Here is a 16,994-nt window from a genome sequence, read left to right on the forward strand (position 1 = left end):
TTTCCCATTTAACTCCCATAAAGGATGTCCACTAAATCAGTAAGGCTGAGAACTCTAATGGCCCAGAGACGTGTGAATCAACCTTTTAATTCATTATCTATTGTTGTGGCACATGGTAATATTACTCACCCCTGACGGCTACTCCGTCTGACTTTGGAGAACTCCACAGCCCACGGAGATGGAGCCGAGCGTGAGGCGGGGGAAGAAATCTCAAGCACGACATCAGTAAACAGTAAACGATGGCTCCTGACGGGGCGTGTCTTTCTCACTCCCCAGGTAGGCCGACCTCTTGTTCCTGCACGGGGAGGCGATCTCAGCTCATTATTACTCATCTTTATGATTCTCTCTGTCGGCCAGGAGGAGCGACCAGATGCTCTAGCAGGAGGGAGTGCCCAGCACCAAGCCGAGCCCTGACGCATCCCATTGGCTGGGAGAAGGGAAGCGTTCTGGGGGTCAAAGGGCAGATTCTTCCAGAGGGGAAACGCCATCTGCCCACCGTTGTCTAGGTCGGAGTCTGTTCGCCCCAGTCCTGATTTCCTGCGGACGTCTCCTCGAGACAAGCACCATACAGCAACTATCACATTACAGCCGGCTCCTCTCTGATGTACCCCACCTCAGACAGTGAAATCAACAGCAGATTACATTCCATTGAATTGAGTGGCCTAATTGATTTGTAAAATGTAAAAGAAATTCCAAGTATGTACATGAAATTCTTGAAAACTTTAATTCATCTTAAATTTCATTTACATGAAATACATAATATTCAGCTCTAAATTAGGAGGGGATATTCCAGGGCCTTACAACATCCTGCATATGACATTTACATGTATTCATTTAGCAAATCCAAACACAGTCCAAAGAGATTTACAGTAAAAGTAAAAAAAAGTTAAAAGAAACAAAACCAAATGAACTGCCCCCCTGTATTAACCTCATAGCGGAAGAAATGTAGCTAAATCAATGTATAAGCCGCGGCTAGTCAGGACATGACGGAACCAAAATGAGGAAGAACATTCAAGCTACAATAGAGAGGAAACCTTATGTAGGAATTAATACTACGGTAGATCAATCAGTACTATTACTAGATGATGAGAGTGCAGAGTTAAAAGTACTAAAAGTCCAAGTGTAGTAGCCTAGTAGGCGGAGGAAGTACTAGGAGGAGGTAGAGGAGGGGTCCGAGGACAGTGCATGTCCTGTGCGGTGTGTTACAGTGGGGCTGCACCAGATGTGTTTCTGTTGCGTCTGCTCTGCTGCAACCCCTATGATCAACTGAACTGGCCACACCAGACGTGATAATGGCCTGTCTGAAAAAAACAAAAAAACAAATTAGTCGTTTAAGTTGGTTTTAACACATCGCAATTGTAACACTTTAGTTATGCACCCCATGTAGCCTTAGGTTTGTGTGACATTGTGTGATACCCACACAACAATCAGATGTAATGTAAATATCACAAAAAATGTCTGTATCTCACATGGGCGGGGATACACACACACTCACGCACAGAGCAAGGACATACACCCTCTCAGTATGTGAGATACAGAATTTTTTTGTGATATTTACATTACATCTGATTGTTGTGTGACAGTGTGACACACTGTATGGTTAGGTGCACACACACATACTGTATACCACTGTCTGCAGGCTGGCTCTTCTCCCAGGCATTGTTAGTAAGTGACTGTGTTCCGATTTGCATACTGTACTTACAATATGAGTACACAAGTGCAGTGCAGTGCACATTGGCTGTGTCCGAAACGGGGAAAAAAGCTGCCTTTTAAGATATCTTACAGGGGAGCAAGGCATCGTGGCATGTCCGAATTAAAAACTCTGCCTTCTAAGATACCTTCGTTTTGCCCAAATTTGAAGGCAGCATAGATGCATCCTTCATGCCTTCAACGTCCAAAGTTCTATTGAATTGTGATGTCAGTGAACGGCAAAATGCATCCGTTCACCTCCTTGTATTTAGCTTGCAAAAATCACAGTATGTCTGTTTACACGTCTAAAGTATGCTTGTACTTCAAATTTCGACTCCTCTCCTCCACAACACCATCCCAGGGGTCTTAAGAAGTGAACCGCGTTGGCTGGTCAGGTTTTTAAATAATTTCCAGACATCGTCCGGCCATTACACATCAGTGGCAATTAATTTGCAATGCTTAGCATGCTAATAGCGATATACGCCAGAGCCATATAGATACCTAAAGAGCTCTTACTGTAGGCTATGTAGTGGTGGCACATTGGTGTGTCAGTGATTGAGGGCTTCTTTTTCGGCGCTGGAGTTGTGCGTTGCTGATAAATGTTGTCTCGTTTTCAGATGAGATGTATTGCATCTCTCCTCTTGCTGTCCTCGTCCTGTCTCCGCGTGTGTCAGGAAGGTCTGATTTAGCTGATGTCAGTGGAGGACACCTTGTGTTCCAGTTCTTCCTCTCATATTTGTAATTGAGTCAGCGCTTTTTTGAGAGACTGTTTCGGGGGACACAAATAGACTGAATTCTCTTTATCTGACAAACATTATAAACATATTGGCCACACTCTGACAACCCAAGGACTAATGGGCCACTGCAAATAGACTCTCTAAATCTGTCCTTTAAGGCCTTTCACTCACTCGCTCGCTCATACTCTCATTTAAGCTGCCTTCCTCTGGAAAACACCTTCAGCACTCCAAAGGAGAAAAGCCTTTTTATTCTTGAGGCCATTCATCTCCCTGATCTCAGCATCTAACCCTCCGGACTCTCTCACCCTGCCCGGAACTGACACACTACTACGGCCTTTCATAAGATTGCATTCATTATGCTTTTTTAGCAAACAGTTATCCAGTTATGACTTACAATAATTTCCTCACTGCAAAAAATTAAGATCTTATAAGAATTAAGAGATTATATTAAGATCAAAAAATCTATTTGGTATTGTTTTTACGGTAGTATGAAAAGATTTACCTCGCTCTTGGAAGATCATTTCAAAATAATATAAGAAGACTTAAATTTATTTTAAGGAGTCTCATCAAGACAAATGTACTTGTTTTCAAGACAAATGTACTTAATGCAATGGCAGACAAATGTGCTTGTTTTCTGGAAGAGATGTCTGTAAATAAGTCAAACGTTTCTTAAATGAAGTCAAATGATTTCACAAGAAAGCACTAGGTATCCGTCTTTTTATGCTGAAAAAAACAAAACAATAAAAGTTAGCAATTTCAGTTTGTTGATAAAAAAATAAAAGTTGACTAAATTTAATTGAGTTGAGCAAAATGAAACCGAGACTGTGTGTGCATTATCATAGTCACCCATGAGAAGCCTCTGACTGACCTTCCAGTAGTTCTGTACATGCCACAGTCACGTGTCATGTTATGGACAGAATCCTGTGTGAGTCACCGGACTCCGAGGGCTGTGAGGAATGTATAATGAGGACCTGATGAAGTGACGGGGCAGAGAAAGTGGGCCAGTGTGATAGATACTCCCACCACTAATGTCGGAAGACAGGACCCGTGGCAACACACACACACACACACACACACACACACACTCACAACACACAAAGACTGCAGAAAAATGACTGTGTGTGTGTGTGTGTGTGTGTGTGTGCGTGTGTGTGCCCTAATATGAGGTAATAATCCTGCAGCTCAGAGGATATAACCCTACCAGTACTACTGTCAGCAATATTTTTACTTCTCTCGTTGGCATTCCAATTCAAATGAGCACATCTCTGTGCCCCAACTCCAACCAAACAATTAGCTGGCAGTAGCACCAAGTGCTGCCTTTGGCACTTTTATTGTGTGTGTGTGTGTGTGTGTGTGTGTGTGGCTCAACACTTACTAGCTGTTGGACTCCAACTACAGAGCTCGGCCTTTCAGTGAGGGTGCGTGAAGTGTCATTAATCAAGCTAACGAGGGAACAAGGTCCAAGAACTGCTGGAGCATGAACAAAACACAGTTCACTTTTTAACTACTTTCTTATTTTACAACCATAATTGGATATGAACATTTCCTCCCAGGTAGTAATAGATTAGCGCCACAGGGAATGTGTGATGAGATATCTGTTAAGGAAGCAAACTCGTGGTCACATTCTGATCACACATGCTTTGAGACATGGGATGGACTGAAAGTTCAGAAATGCAGATGTTTTGCTCTACACAGTTTTGTCCTCTGCCTTTTAGTGGATATTTGGTGTGTTCAGACAGCACTCTTTGAATTTTGCTACCCCAGAGCAAGCAATGCAATTCAACATGCCATAGGTATATCTTCAATCAGAGCCATAGAATAACACGGAATAGCCTGGAAAAAGTGCTGCCATTTTTTCCTATGGAGGTCTATGGGTGCCTTCGTCTTTATACATCCTCCCTTTCTTCCTCGGTCCTCGTCCTCACTGATCTACATAAAGAATGATGGGGCGGCAGCAATGGGATAGTCTATCCATGTTAGTTATAGATCAGTGGGAACGAGCCTGGAGGACCGAGCATCGAGGATCGAGGAGAGGTTGAGAGGCACCCAGTTGCCACTCTTTTTTATCTACCACCAAAGATTGTTAAGGCGGAGCAAGATACTTCGTCGTAGTTCATGGGTGCCTCTCATTCAGTGCTTATACGTCCTCCCTCGCTCCTCGGGCCTCAATCCTCACTGATCTACATAGAGAAAGATAGAGAAATGGATAGACTATCCCATTGTTGCTGCCCCATCATTCTTTATGTAGATCAGTGAGGATCGAGGCCCAAGAAGCGAGGGATGTAAATGTGGGCTGGTTCACTAGATAGCACCACGGTTCAAATAATTCTGAACGGCACAAGTTCAACACCAGGTTCGTTTTTGGTGGAAAAACGCCTATGAAGTATCTTGCGCCGCCCTTATCTTTGCTGCCACTCTGGCTTCAATTAACACCTGGATCTCCTTATATGGGCAAAGATGGCAGCTTTGGTTCCTTATAGGTGAACCTCAGCATTCTGTAGGTGCTTCTCAACATGCTTCCTCGATGCTCGATCCTCGAGGGGCGTTCCCACTGATCTATAACTAACACTGGATAGACTATCCCATTGTTGCCGCCCCATCATTCTTTATGTAGATCAGTGAGGATCGAGGCCCGAGGAGCGAGGGAGGACGTATAAAAGCCCAAATGAGAGGCACCCTATAGAGCGAGCAACCAATCACAGTAATTATCCTGATTTGTTACTCCTGTAAGATTCCAAATGGTTCAATCAAAAGAATTGTACTCAGCTGTTGGATCTAATTGCCTTGCAGCACCAGTAGACTATTAGCTGAGTAGGCTCAGTATAAAAATGTGCACGTACAGTAGGCAGACAGACAAGTTACAAGGCCTTGGGTTACTGGAGTTTATGTAGCTGAGGTTTGTGCTTCTTCTGTTGGACAGCCATGGTTTCTGGGACTTCTTTTTGGTGGTAAGTTTATGTTTGTGTTAGGCCAAAACAAATGCAAAATGAGACTACGTCAATTTCTCCTAAGGGATCCATAGAAGTAGGGCTAGCCTAGAGGGAAAGGGGTGTTTTCAGCTCTTAAATTGAATTTAAGTTGGGTTTGGGCTTAAACAAGATGAGTGCAACTTTGCAGCTGAGCTCTCAATGCTGTTTCTCCCCCTCAATCTCTAATCCTACCTTGTTTCTTGTAAGGGTCTCTTGGGAGAAATGAGTAAGCCAAATAAGATGTGTTTCTTTTGAGAACCAACCAAGATCAACTTGTCCAACTTATTTGCTTTTGAGGGATTTTAATTGTGCATTTTGATTCCTTAGTAGGATTCCAAAATAAGAACTGCAGGGGGAGGGCAATGTATTGAAAGTGTCTGTTTTGCAGGTTGGGCCTGTATCTCTCTCTGGCTGCTCCATACAGCTCATCGGTGACTTACCCTGGTAACTAACTATCCTTGTATTACAACACAATACTGGCACAGACAATAATATCTGTAGTAGGATGAGGCAATGCAACAGTTAATGGATGTGGTGTGAAACCAGTGTTGAAAGGCATGCAAACATCCACAGCAGTGATGTTGATGGTAGTTCATTCATTCTTTCAGATTATGTGCACGATTATGTGCACAGCCTGCGACTGCCTGAAGACACCCCACCTGAGGGACACTACAAAGGCCCTTGGCGAATGGGATTCACCTCAGTAGCTGTCAGACCCAACAGTTTGGTCTATAGCAAGAAATACACAAAATCTGCTGCTGTGAACATAAAACCTTCCTCAGCAGGCCAGCCAAGTGGCAGAAACATCCCTAACCAAGGCTCTCCATCCTCCTGGGGGCCAGTGCATTCTTCCAGAAATTATGGTCCTTCCTCACTCACAGCTGTAGATGGGTCCACAAGTACCGCAAACCACAGGCCAGTTACAAGTCAGTCTTCAGGCAATACAGGCTATAGGCCAGGTGCAGGTCAGTCTAAGGGCAGTGGCAGCTACAGGCCTACCACTCAGCCACCAAAGCCTGAGGTTTACTCTCAGTACAGGCCCTATCCGGCTAAACTGACTCCTGGCAAAGATGAGCATGTCAAACAGGTGCTGGTTAGGCCAAATCCCCCTGCTTGGTCTACTAAGCACTCCTCTGCAGCTGTAGGGCAGTCAAGTGGCGTACACTACAAGCCAGTTACAAGTCCATCTAGGGGCAGTATGGGCTACAGGCCTGTTAATCAACAGCTAAAACCCTCAACAAGCTCTGGTCAGTACAGACCCTATGAAGCCAAACCTATGGACATCAAGCAGGTGCTGGTTAGACCCAATTCACCTGTAGGTGGGTCAACAAGTAGTGTACACAAGCCAGTTACAAGTCCATCTAGAGGCAGTGTGGGCTACAGGCCTGCTAATCAACAGCTACAATCCTCAACAAGCTCAATACAAGCTCAGTATAGACCATATTCAGCTAAACCTGACCAAGCCAAATGGGTGCCAGTTAGGCCCCAGTCATCTGCCTCATCTGCTATGACTCCCTCCGGCAGCTTTGGGTCTGCTCAGGCCCAATGGGCCCAGCCTGAAGCCGCCTCCTCGACCTACGGACAAACAGGCCAACCAACCTGGCAGAGCCAAGCAGCATCCATGAGTTACAGTTCTCAAAACTCCGTCTCTCAAAGCCATGGAGCATCGCATAGCTCTGGACATGCTGGCAGCCATGGAGGTTATGAGCCTGAGAATCCTCACACTGTTGGCGCTTCTCAGCAGGGAGAGGACTCCATCTTAACGGTCATCCCCAGTCATCTAGGCAGTGGTGTCATCGAGACGATATCGCCGGCTGAGAGGAAGAGAATGCGGCCTGCCACTCCAAATAAGGGACAGGGGTTTCTCACCTATATGAAGAGAATTTAACTGTAGCATCAGGTAAGGTGCCCTTTCAACCAAATCCTATAGTAAGTGTAATACATTTTGTCTAGGAACATTGTCCTTAAAGCGTCTTTTGTATTTCAGGATAGTCTGATGGGGACCTATGTGCTGAACATGACCATGGTTTTGCTATGACTCCATGAAGTGCCTCATGCCTTTCTGAATAAAATATATTGGTTTATAAATTGCTCTTGTCTGTCTTCAGTTTTTATTTATTTATTTTTTTAATGGACGCCAGTCATCATACTTCAATTCAATGATTTGCCTGGAGAGGGTTGTGTCGCCTAATTTGGCTAGCACGTGATTCCAGTGCCACCTACTGTCTTGCCGAATTGCAGTGAGGTTTAGGTTTCAGGACGTCTGTTTGAAAAGCAAAGGTCTGAGTGATTTAGTTGGGTCATTCGGCTGATCACTCATTTTAAAGGGAAAATTGGAAAACGTGTCTAGGCTACAGCTAGAGCTTGAACCGTGACTCGCACCAATTTGCAATGCTTCCGTTGCCTGACGTCATCATTGTTTTGTGCAACAGTGCAAGGTAAAACCGAGGTTTACCTGTTGCCGCAGGTAATCTTCCGCCATCCTTGTTTTACGCATTTTGTCTTGAAGGAAAACTTCAGTTTAATCTTAAACGAGTCCGTGTGCAGGAGCGTAGACTATGTCCTCCGATAAATCAAATGGCGCCGAGTTGACTTTGCAGACTTTAACTCCTGCTCAAACAACTGCCGGGGAAGAATAGTTTGCTTCGACTTCCGGAATACTTTTTTTGCTGTAACGAGTGGACTACCTTTTATGCCATATGCCGTAAGTAGCTGGTCTAAATTCATAGTCGATACGTTGAAAGTTACTAACACGGTTATTACCGTTCGGTGTAATTTTCATTTAGCCTATAACCAATAAATTGGTTGTTAACGTTAAGCCAGCATTTCGGAATTTAAATTCAGTGAAATCCAGTGTCCTACATAATACATTTCTCCCTCCGTAATTCAGTCATTCCTTCCGTAGAATATACCCGATTTGTGTTCACATTAAATCACAACTATTAGCTATAAAATGACACGGCTTGTTTCACCGTATGGCAGGTGGTTGTAAACAGGTGCGGATTCATAGGCCTAGACAAACGTCACCATTGCACAAGCAACAGCTTTGCCTTTTTTGAAGATTAGGTTTAGGCCTATATCCTTCTATTGATATGTTCTTGTCCAACACTAGAAATAACCTCAACGCTTGACCCTGTGTTCTAGTGTTTTGGTGAAGGTTAAGGGTTGGTTGTTGTGTAAACATGATTACGCATGTTTTTTTTCCTCTTATTTTGGACAGTTTCTGCCCAACGAAGCAAATGCATACAGCACTAGTTTGCTATTATATGCCTGTTAATGTTCTTGATGTTGCTTGTTAGCCTACCTGTTGAAATGTTGCACTTTGACTCAGATTTGTATTTGACTTTAGCAATAGGCCTAAAGCCTGCTATTTATTATTATTATTATTATTATTATTATTATTTAAAATATATATATATATATATATATATATATATTATTGGTTAGCCTACAGCACACTTGCTTACCCCCCTGACATGTAGATAGGTGGTGGCATTCACGAAACGGCGAGAAACATATTGCCTTGATCAGGTGGTGCTTCTGGTCAAGGTATTGTAGGCTACTAGGGATTTAACTCGTGACTGGTGACTGAAAAGGCCAACACTTGCCTTCCTTATGGTTTTGCAAGATAGTATCTGGCAAATTGTCACTAAAGCAGTAGCCAGCCTAAATTCTTGCATTCTTTAAGATGGATCACATATTAACCCATTTGTGCTAAGCTGACTCTAGTTGTTGATGGATTGCTATCTGCTTGTGACTTACATGTGGATCACATTTTGAAGCAGACCCTTGTCCATGACAGGAGTGGACAAAAAAAAGCAGGAAAAGCAGGATCTGGGTCCTAGCGATGCTCTACGTTGCATTACATTTTTAAAGTAAATTGGACCAACAGCTTTTAAGTAATGAGGGCACACACACACACACACACACACACACACACACACACACACACACACACGGTGCGATGCAGTGACTAGAGAGTTCCAGTGATTCAGTCGTCATCTCATGAGTCCGGTCAAATAGTTGTCAACTCCATACTGCAAGTTGCACAGCCTGAGTCTAGTGATTTCACAAAACACAAAGTAGCCACCTGGCCCCAGGCAGATCATCCCCCACCCCTCCCCCACGTTCTCCTCACCATTCCTTCCTGTTAAGAAGGGTTTTTTCTTGCACTGGGTCGCCTTACTGCTTGTTGCACACTCTGGGCTCTGCAAAACACTTTGAGTTTCAGTTGTTTTTGCCTATATACAGTCACTATGATGTTTTATTGAATTAAATGATGTCCTCATACTGTGGCCTCTCTCTCAGGCCCCGGACCTCATGAGCCATGTCTGGTCACCACGCTGGAGGTCCTAACCATGAGAGATGGAGCTCGCCTGGGCCAGGTGACAACGGCCTCGCCCTCGACCGCAGCCTCTCCCTGGGCAGCACGGGTAGTCAGGGCAGGCCTTACCAGGAGCGCTGCGTGGACCCCGTGGAGCCTCTGTCGGTGCCCAGGAGGGGCACTACCCACAAGGCCAACCCTAAAGATGCCAATGGCAAGGAGTTTGAGATCCAGGACATCCTGCCTGTGCCTGCCGAGTCGTCGTCCAGCTCGAGGATGTGCGAGTGCGGGCCCTGCACTTCCATGGCTGCGTGCCGGATATTTGTTTGCAACCTGCTGACTTGCGGGTTGTTCCGACTCTGCCAACGTGTCCCGTGTCTGGCGCCGGCGGAGAGCCAATCACACGAGGTCAAAGTGGCCCGTTCCGCCCCCGGCTCCTCCGAGAAGGATGAATCAGAGTCTGGTTACACGGATGTCTATATCGGTGGTGTGAAAGTGGACCCTTTTTACCTGGACGAGGAGCCAGATGTCTACAAAGCCCCTCGACAGGAGCCGCCGCGACCTTTTAACCTTCACAAAAGCGGGAGTATGTACCTGGACGAGTTTGGCCCGGTGGACGAGTGGAGCGACGACGGGGTTGCCGGCAGTGGCGACGTCGACTCGCTCATCTCCCGCAAGCTCCTGGAGCTCTACTCGCAGTTCCAGATCGACGAGCTGGCCAAATGCACGTCCGACTCGGTCTTCCTGAAGCGCACCAGCGACATCAGCCGCCTCATCTCTGACATTGTGCGCGAGCACAACCTGGAGGAGCAGGACGCCGAGTGTCGCCTCGTCCACGGCATCATCCGCCTGAGCACACGCAAGAGTAAGAAGAGGCCTCCCGTACGGCGCGTAGAGACGCCCGCCGACAGTGGCACCGAAACCATGAAGGGAAGCTTCTCCCTCACCGATAGCAACTACAGTAAGTGTAAAGTGATGCACAATGCACATTTCTCACTGCTGTTAACATTTGTTTTTTCCTAGCTCATATGGACAAGAGCATGTGCCAAATACAATAGCGCATCGGCCCACTTTCTCTAGTATGCATAGATCTAGACCAAAAGAGAGCTTCAGTGAAGGGTTTCACTGGAGACAATTATGCCATGAACATGTCCTATCATTGCAACCCTAGTTTGGACAAAGTCAATTCACATAGAATTATCCAACCACTTACAGAACGTAAGTACCATGGGAGAAGTCTGGCGAGTCTTCATATACTTGCTAGATTTCTCCTTTAATGCTAATCAATGAGTACCAGTGGAGTATCCAATTCACTGCATCTTTTTTCCACTGTTTCATCAGGGTCACATTTTATACAGGAGTTTGATTTGAGCTTTAACCTTAATCCTACCTTCTTCACCTCTCTGTGTTTATGTGTGAGAGTACATCAGCATAGTAAATAGTGAAAAATGCAGGTAAACTTGCTGAGGTTCAGGCCCTTGAATAGGGAACTAATTCCACAATGCTGTTTTCATTCTATGTGTATAGAATTTGCATGGATGAGGTAATCCTAGCGTGAGGCCAGACTGTGCTACATATGGAAGAAGCAGAGCAAGAGCACAAGCAAGCTCGCTGAAGGTTATAACTGACAAGAGACAAAATATTGGGGCACTCTGTGCAATCAATTAACTAGAGGTCAATAAATAAAGCAGGCACTAGTTACAAAATATCTAGTAGGCACTAGTTATTAGTCATGTCTTGTCATTGGGCCTTACTCAATACTCACTAATTGTTGTTATGAAGAATTTGTTCCCCCTGATGCACAGAGCACTCTTACACACACTTGAGTACTGACATGTTCATGCAACATGCTTGGTTGTTGCATTTTCAGCAATTCAACGGATGTATAATATTATTGGATTTAAATAACTATTATTGTCATTTGCTAGGGTCAACTTTACTAACTGAATAAACATGACACATATCACAAACATGACAGATAACACTTCAGTTATCACCAAATATGCATTTTTGTTTCACCCACTATGGATTGACACTAATTAGATTAAGCCCTTTACATAATTGTTTTCAAGACCCACTGAATTTTTGTTGTTTTCAGATTATTTCAGATTCCAGATAGGGAACTGACACGGTGATGCAGTATGCATAAGTGTAAGTGGGATGTTATAGTAGAACGTGTGCCAAGGAGGTAGTGCAGAATGTGCAGTGCAAAGACATAACCAAGAGTGCAATGCTAGAGTATACTTGAATATAATGCAAGAATAGAATGGACTAGTTGATCAAAAGACTCTTGGTTAGCTTGTTTGTTTCCTGTGGAACCAGTTGTGTTTGAACCTGCCACTAATGTGAATGTAATTAGTGTCTATAGGTCCTTCTTTATCGTAAGGTGCTGATTCACTAGGTGCAACCTCTAACTCGGACATGAATTACATTCAGAATAGCGGCAGGTTCAAACACACCTGGCTCCACAGGAAACAGACGAGCTCGCCGAGAGCCTTTAATGCAACTAGTCCATACTGTGTCCAAAATGGAAGGATAGGAAATGGGATGGCATTGAAAGAACAAAGCAGCGAACAATTCTAAGGTTTATGAACATGTTCGTGGATCAAACATGATGTTTTTTCAAGATCGTCTTAAAAGAGCAAATTTAGATGTGTGTGTGGGGGGGGGATGCAGGGGGGATGTGTAAAATATCTACTGCCCATGCGCAGTACATGAGACCCTTACCATCATCATACATTTAGCAATTGAAGTTGGGATGAAATTGCTGTGTCTGAATTCTTCAAGATGACTATGTTGTTCTCCATGTCCATAGATGACCTTGACGTCCAAATATCTAGGGAGACGCCTTCAGATGTCCAAGCCAGAAAAATGCGTTATAACAGCGATCGAGGTAACCATGTAATCTAAATATCTTGTTATTGCCTAAGGACACAAATCATAGGCTGCTCTCATGTCAGAGAGCTCATTGTTTTGTGAGTTTATCCTGAGATGATGAAGGTGGTCTATTACAAAGAATAGTTGACAAATATTGTTGAATTTTTGATCCTGTATTCTGGTCATAGCCAGTGTACCAGATCCATCTTGGTGATACAAAGTCATTGAGAGACCACACCTGAGGTTGTTTGTTTCCTTGTTTGGTGGTTTTCGGGAACTGTTCACTTCCTATTTCTCTTTTCATTTGCTTATGCCCTCTGAGAGTTTTCGGTTTGTCGGTGAGGTCACGGATTTGTTTTCTCCTTTGATTCGGAGGACGGAGTCATTGACACAGTCGGTCATTGTCAGGAGGACAATGCCTGCTTGTCCATTGGGTATCTGATCAGTAGCAGATGAATATCAATGTGATGCTTACTCCTCCATAAGAAATCATGTAGCCGATCAGTCGCCTGTCGTACTATTTGATCCAAGGACTCAAGTAGACACAAGTAGAATTCCAGTTGTGTTGCCATCCTTCTAGTAAAGGATATAAAGTGTAGGGGATAATGACGCAAATTATACTTGAGGGCACATGAATACTAAAATGGCTCTAACCTCTTTTACATAAATTTGGATAGCTATGTTGGTTTCCCATAGCCTCATTATATAAAATGAGCATAGCTATTGCAATTCTTTTTGACTTGGGACTTGTGTGTGTGGTCACTGCAATACAGTAAAAGCATTAATGGAGTCTACATTTCCAGGCCTCATCTACCTACCTTATCGAGTAGATGTCAAACAATTTTAACTGTGTGTGTGGTGTGTGGTGTGTGTGTGTGTGTGTGTGTGACAGCAAACTCGTCCAGCTCGCCAACCACGTTCTCGCCAGCCTACCGGGAGACGGACTCAGACTCGTCTGGCCTCCCGCTTCTCCACAGGTATCCTCGCACGTGAACCCCAGGAAGAATGTTCCGGATTATTTCCCCGGATTTGGAAAACTGGGAAACTCTGGAATGTTGCCTCCTCCAAGGGTATTAGGTGAAGGAAAACTTAAGGTCAGTAATAGATTGAGCCATAGACAGTTAGGGAAAAAAGTCATTTTAAGAACTGTACTCTATTTCATTATATTAAGAATTATAGTAATTTATATTTGTCCTTTGTTGTTTTTCTTGTTTTTTGTTGTTGTTGTCTTTCCTTTCTGAGATGATTATAGTTCATTTTGTTGTCCATTGTCCACTGTGTAAAAGAATATAGCAATGATTTTTTTCTGTGTGTGTGTGAGAGAGAGAGAGAGAGAGAGAGAGAGAGAGAGGAATGGAATGGAAGTGAGATGTAGCTAGTGATGGAGAATAAAAGTGAGATTGGAAAAATTGAGGCAGAAACTTGAGAGAGAGAGAGAAAGAGAAACCTGAAACCTGAAACCCTCCATACTTGTCATGCCTTTGGTTGGCCCAGGTTATCTGTGTTGTACGATATCATGTCATTACTAGTGAGATACTTAGAGTGTGCAGGCTCACCCTCGTCAGATCAAAATGTACATTTAGTCATTTTATAGATACTCTTATGCTTATAGGAAATGCAGGTGTGTCGGCATTATCTGTTTATGTGTGTGTGACTGTCTATGTGATCCTCTAGTGTATCTGTAGATGTGTAAAATTCAGGGATTGAATAGTGTAAATATACTGTGAATCTGAGGAAGAGTGTCCTCGTCCATCCATGAACATGACAGGGTTTGTCCCAGTGACAAATTGTCAGGTGGAGGGTTGAAGGACATCATTTTATTACTTAGTAGAAGAAATGTAAAGAAATCTTTTTTATTATTATTGTTAAAACGCTTTTTGAATGATTTTTCACAAGTTCATTGTTGCCTTGCTGTCTGTGGTAAGGATGGTAAGGTATGATATAGAAGGTGCATGGTTCTGTCCCTGTTATTCTCTGTCTGTAGTGAAGGTGTGAAAATAGACACAGTCCCTCATCAATATCTGTCTTTGGAATTTTATTCTGAAAATAAATATTGAAGAAAAATGTGCACGTGGCTATCTTTTTTTATTGTTATGCTTGCACTAATATTACTAGAACTGATCATACAAATGATTGTATTATTGTTGGCATTCTCTGTCAGTTGCCATTTTCAGTCATTTTGATATTCTAAGGAGCATTTTGGTGTTTTTGCTATGGGAACAACCAAACCCTCATACCAAGGTTCTGTTTTTTTCAAGTCCCCCCCCCCCCCCCCCCACAAAAAAAAAAAAGCCATTATGACAAATAAATGTACCAAGTCATCCATGAGATGCTGGTCTTACTTTAGGTTGAAATAAATCATGACAGAAATCAAGCTGTATGTTTATTTCACTCTTCACTTACAGTTAATGTCCCTAAGGAGAAAAAAACAAGGCACATCCGTGTGTTATCAGTTTATCATTGTAAGCATACAGTACGTGCCTTTGTGAAAGGAGCTGATGAACTGAATTTCAGACGATTTCCAGAATTCAGTCAATCAACCGTGTGTGTGTGTGTGTGTGTGTGTTAAATGGTTTAACCCTTTTAGTTGTGGATCAGGTCATAGACAAAACTGGTCATAAATCAACAGGAACTAAATGAACTGAAGCATGTAACTCAGGCACTACAACCATTTATGATGTAACATTTGCTGCTTCTGGAGCTCTGGATGTCTGTTTTAACAAGATTGTACATTTCCTTTTCTTTAAGCAGATTACATCATCTTCATGTTGTTGAAGGTGATGTGGATTTATGACCATTCATATCAATCATGGCTGTTGTGTGTTGCGCTAGACTCTTCAATATCTTGTCACTCCACTACCACTGAGAGTAGTCCCCCCCCCCCCCCTCTCATTCTGACATCTTTGGCTGTGCTTGGTGCTTTACTACTGCCCTGCTTGGCACTGGTGGTATTTGGATTGTCACCAGGAATACTTTTGTATCAGTGATTAAGGAAATGCAATGTTAAGTTTCTTATCTTGGAAATGCGAACCCATTTTAGTAGGGCTGGCTAATGACTAGTGTGGTTTAAGGTGACATACAGTATGGGGCCAAAGCATGCTCAACCTCACAGACCACTATTACTGAATAAAGTTGACATGTGCTTTGTAGACCAATGTTAAAGGGAAGACAACAATGCCAATAGGCCTACTATCTCTCAATTGAAAATTGAGAATGAAGAGAGCTTCCTTGTAAAGTATAAATATTTTGAGGAAATCTCATTAGTGGTTTAGTCAATGGAATTTCAAAAGTGTTTTGTGTAAACTGGAAGTGCAGGTGAGAGTGTTGCTCTGACACCATTGTGCCTACTGTACTGTACCTGAGCAGATGGGGGATTTCCTGGTACTTCCCGGCATGCCCAATGTTCCCTGAGGTGACTCATTGTTTTTCTCAATTTCAATTGTCCCGCTCTACTCACACCTTAGTTTACATTCCAGTCAAAGCGCTTGTCATGGTGACACATCCCACTCATCATAACTTGTCTGTTGGGACGCAAAGTATCGGTATTGGTATTGGAGTAGACCTTGGTATCAGTCTGCATGCAGCCGTAGGGCCATGACAGAACACTGCTGAATGACGTGTTAAAAAAAAGGTTTTATTAACGCCATTTTGTGTTGCCATTATATTCTTTATCAAAATGGAATCGTTGTAGATAGATTTCTTTTTCAAATATTTATCCCCTAGCCTGGGAGCACCCAGACCCTCACAATTGTATAATTGGGAGTGGTTCTGGAAAAGATTCATTGACTGACGACTTCCAGCAGGGGTGTAACTAGCAATGAAACTAAACTTAAATTGGTACATTAAACTCAAACCAACCAAACTTTCAAATATGTAGCAATCTTGCAATGAAAGGTTTTCAATGCAGTAGTCAGTAGTTTACTCAGTTCCAAAGAAATACACGTCCTTGCCACCCTAGTAATTGTATTTGTGTGCCCATGTTTTAGGGACATTGGAAATGGGCTTCAATGGCCTTTTGGCCAGGTGGACCTGCAGAGCAAATCCCATATTAGCTGAAAGTTCTTATGAGTATTCCCAGGCTATATTCCCAGGCTATATTCCCACTTCTAGTTGACAACTCCACAAAGTACCAGTTGTGACCACAAGGAGGAGACTTAACAGAACCAAACTATTGGATGGAACTACACGTTTTCATCCAACATTGATGTTCTCTGTGCAGAGTAAAGTCAAATGATCACATTAATATGTATATGTATTTTTGTGATTTTTTTTTTGTTTACTTCTTTTTAATAAAAATATCTAGTACAAAACTCTTTAGTAACAATATCTCATTCACACACACTGACTAATACAAGCATAATCATTCTTGCACTTTGCCACCTGGCCACATTAATGAAT

General features: G+C 43.2%; 3 protein-coding genes across 4 annotated transcripts in view; 2 read left to right on the top strand and 1 right to left on the bottom strand.

Moving 5' to 3' along the window:
• Positions 1–5,236: 5,236 nt before the first annotated feature.
• LOC134072614 (uncharacterized) lies at positions 5,237–7,483 on the top strand. Its single transcript, XM_062529391.1, has 4 exons — positions 5,237–5,374; positions 5,784–5,839; positions 6,004–7,295; positions 7,383–7,483. The coding sequence occupies exons 1-3, from the start codon at positions 5,349–5,351 to the stop codon at positions 7,281–7,283; spliced, it is 1,362 nt and encodes a 453-aa protein (XP_062385375.1). The 5' UTR covers positions 5,237–5,348; the 3' UTR covers positions 7,284–7,295; positions 7,383–7,483.
• Positions 7,484–7,627: 144 nt separating this feature from the next.
• kdf1b (keratinocyte differentiation factor 1b) lies at positions 7,628–14,811 on the top strand. Of its 2 annotated transcripts, none has more exons than XM_062529394.1 (4): positions 7,628–7,862; positions 9,704–10,680; positions 12,535–12,612; positions 13,489–14,811. In XM_062529394.1, exons 2-4 carry the CDS (start codon positions 9,723–9,725, stop codon positions 13,587–13,589), a joined length of 1,137 nt encoding a protein of 378 aa, XP_062385378.1. In that variant the 5' UTR covers positions 7,628–7,862; positions 9,704–9,722; the 3' UTR covers positions 13,590–14,811. The 2 variants fall into 2 exon arrangements, with proteins under 2 accessions (XP_062385378.1, XP_062385377.1); XM_062529393.1 differs by having other exon boundaries at positions 7,628–8,099; positions 13,489–14,809.
• A 1,873-nt stretch (positions 14,812–16,684) lies between these two features.
• The window catches only part of nr0b2b (nuclear receptor subfamily 0, group B, member 2b), a 1,644-nt gene continuing 1,334 nt past the window's right edge, over positions 16,685–16,994 (bottom strand). The window contains exon 2 of the mRNA XM_062529985.1: positions 16,685–16,994. This exon is cut by the window's right edge and continues 311 nt beyond it. The gene's annotated coding sequence lies outside the window, so the exon portion shown is untranslated.

This window comes from Sardina pilchardus, chromosome 24 (assembly GCF_963854185.1).
Source record: "Sardina pilchardus chromosome 24, fSarPil1.1, whole genome shotgun sequence".
NCBI classification, from domain to species: domain Eukaryota; kingdom Metazoa; phylum Chordata; class Actinopteri; order Clupeiformes; family Clupeidae; genus Sardina; species Sardina pilchardus.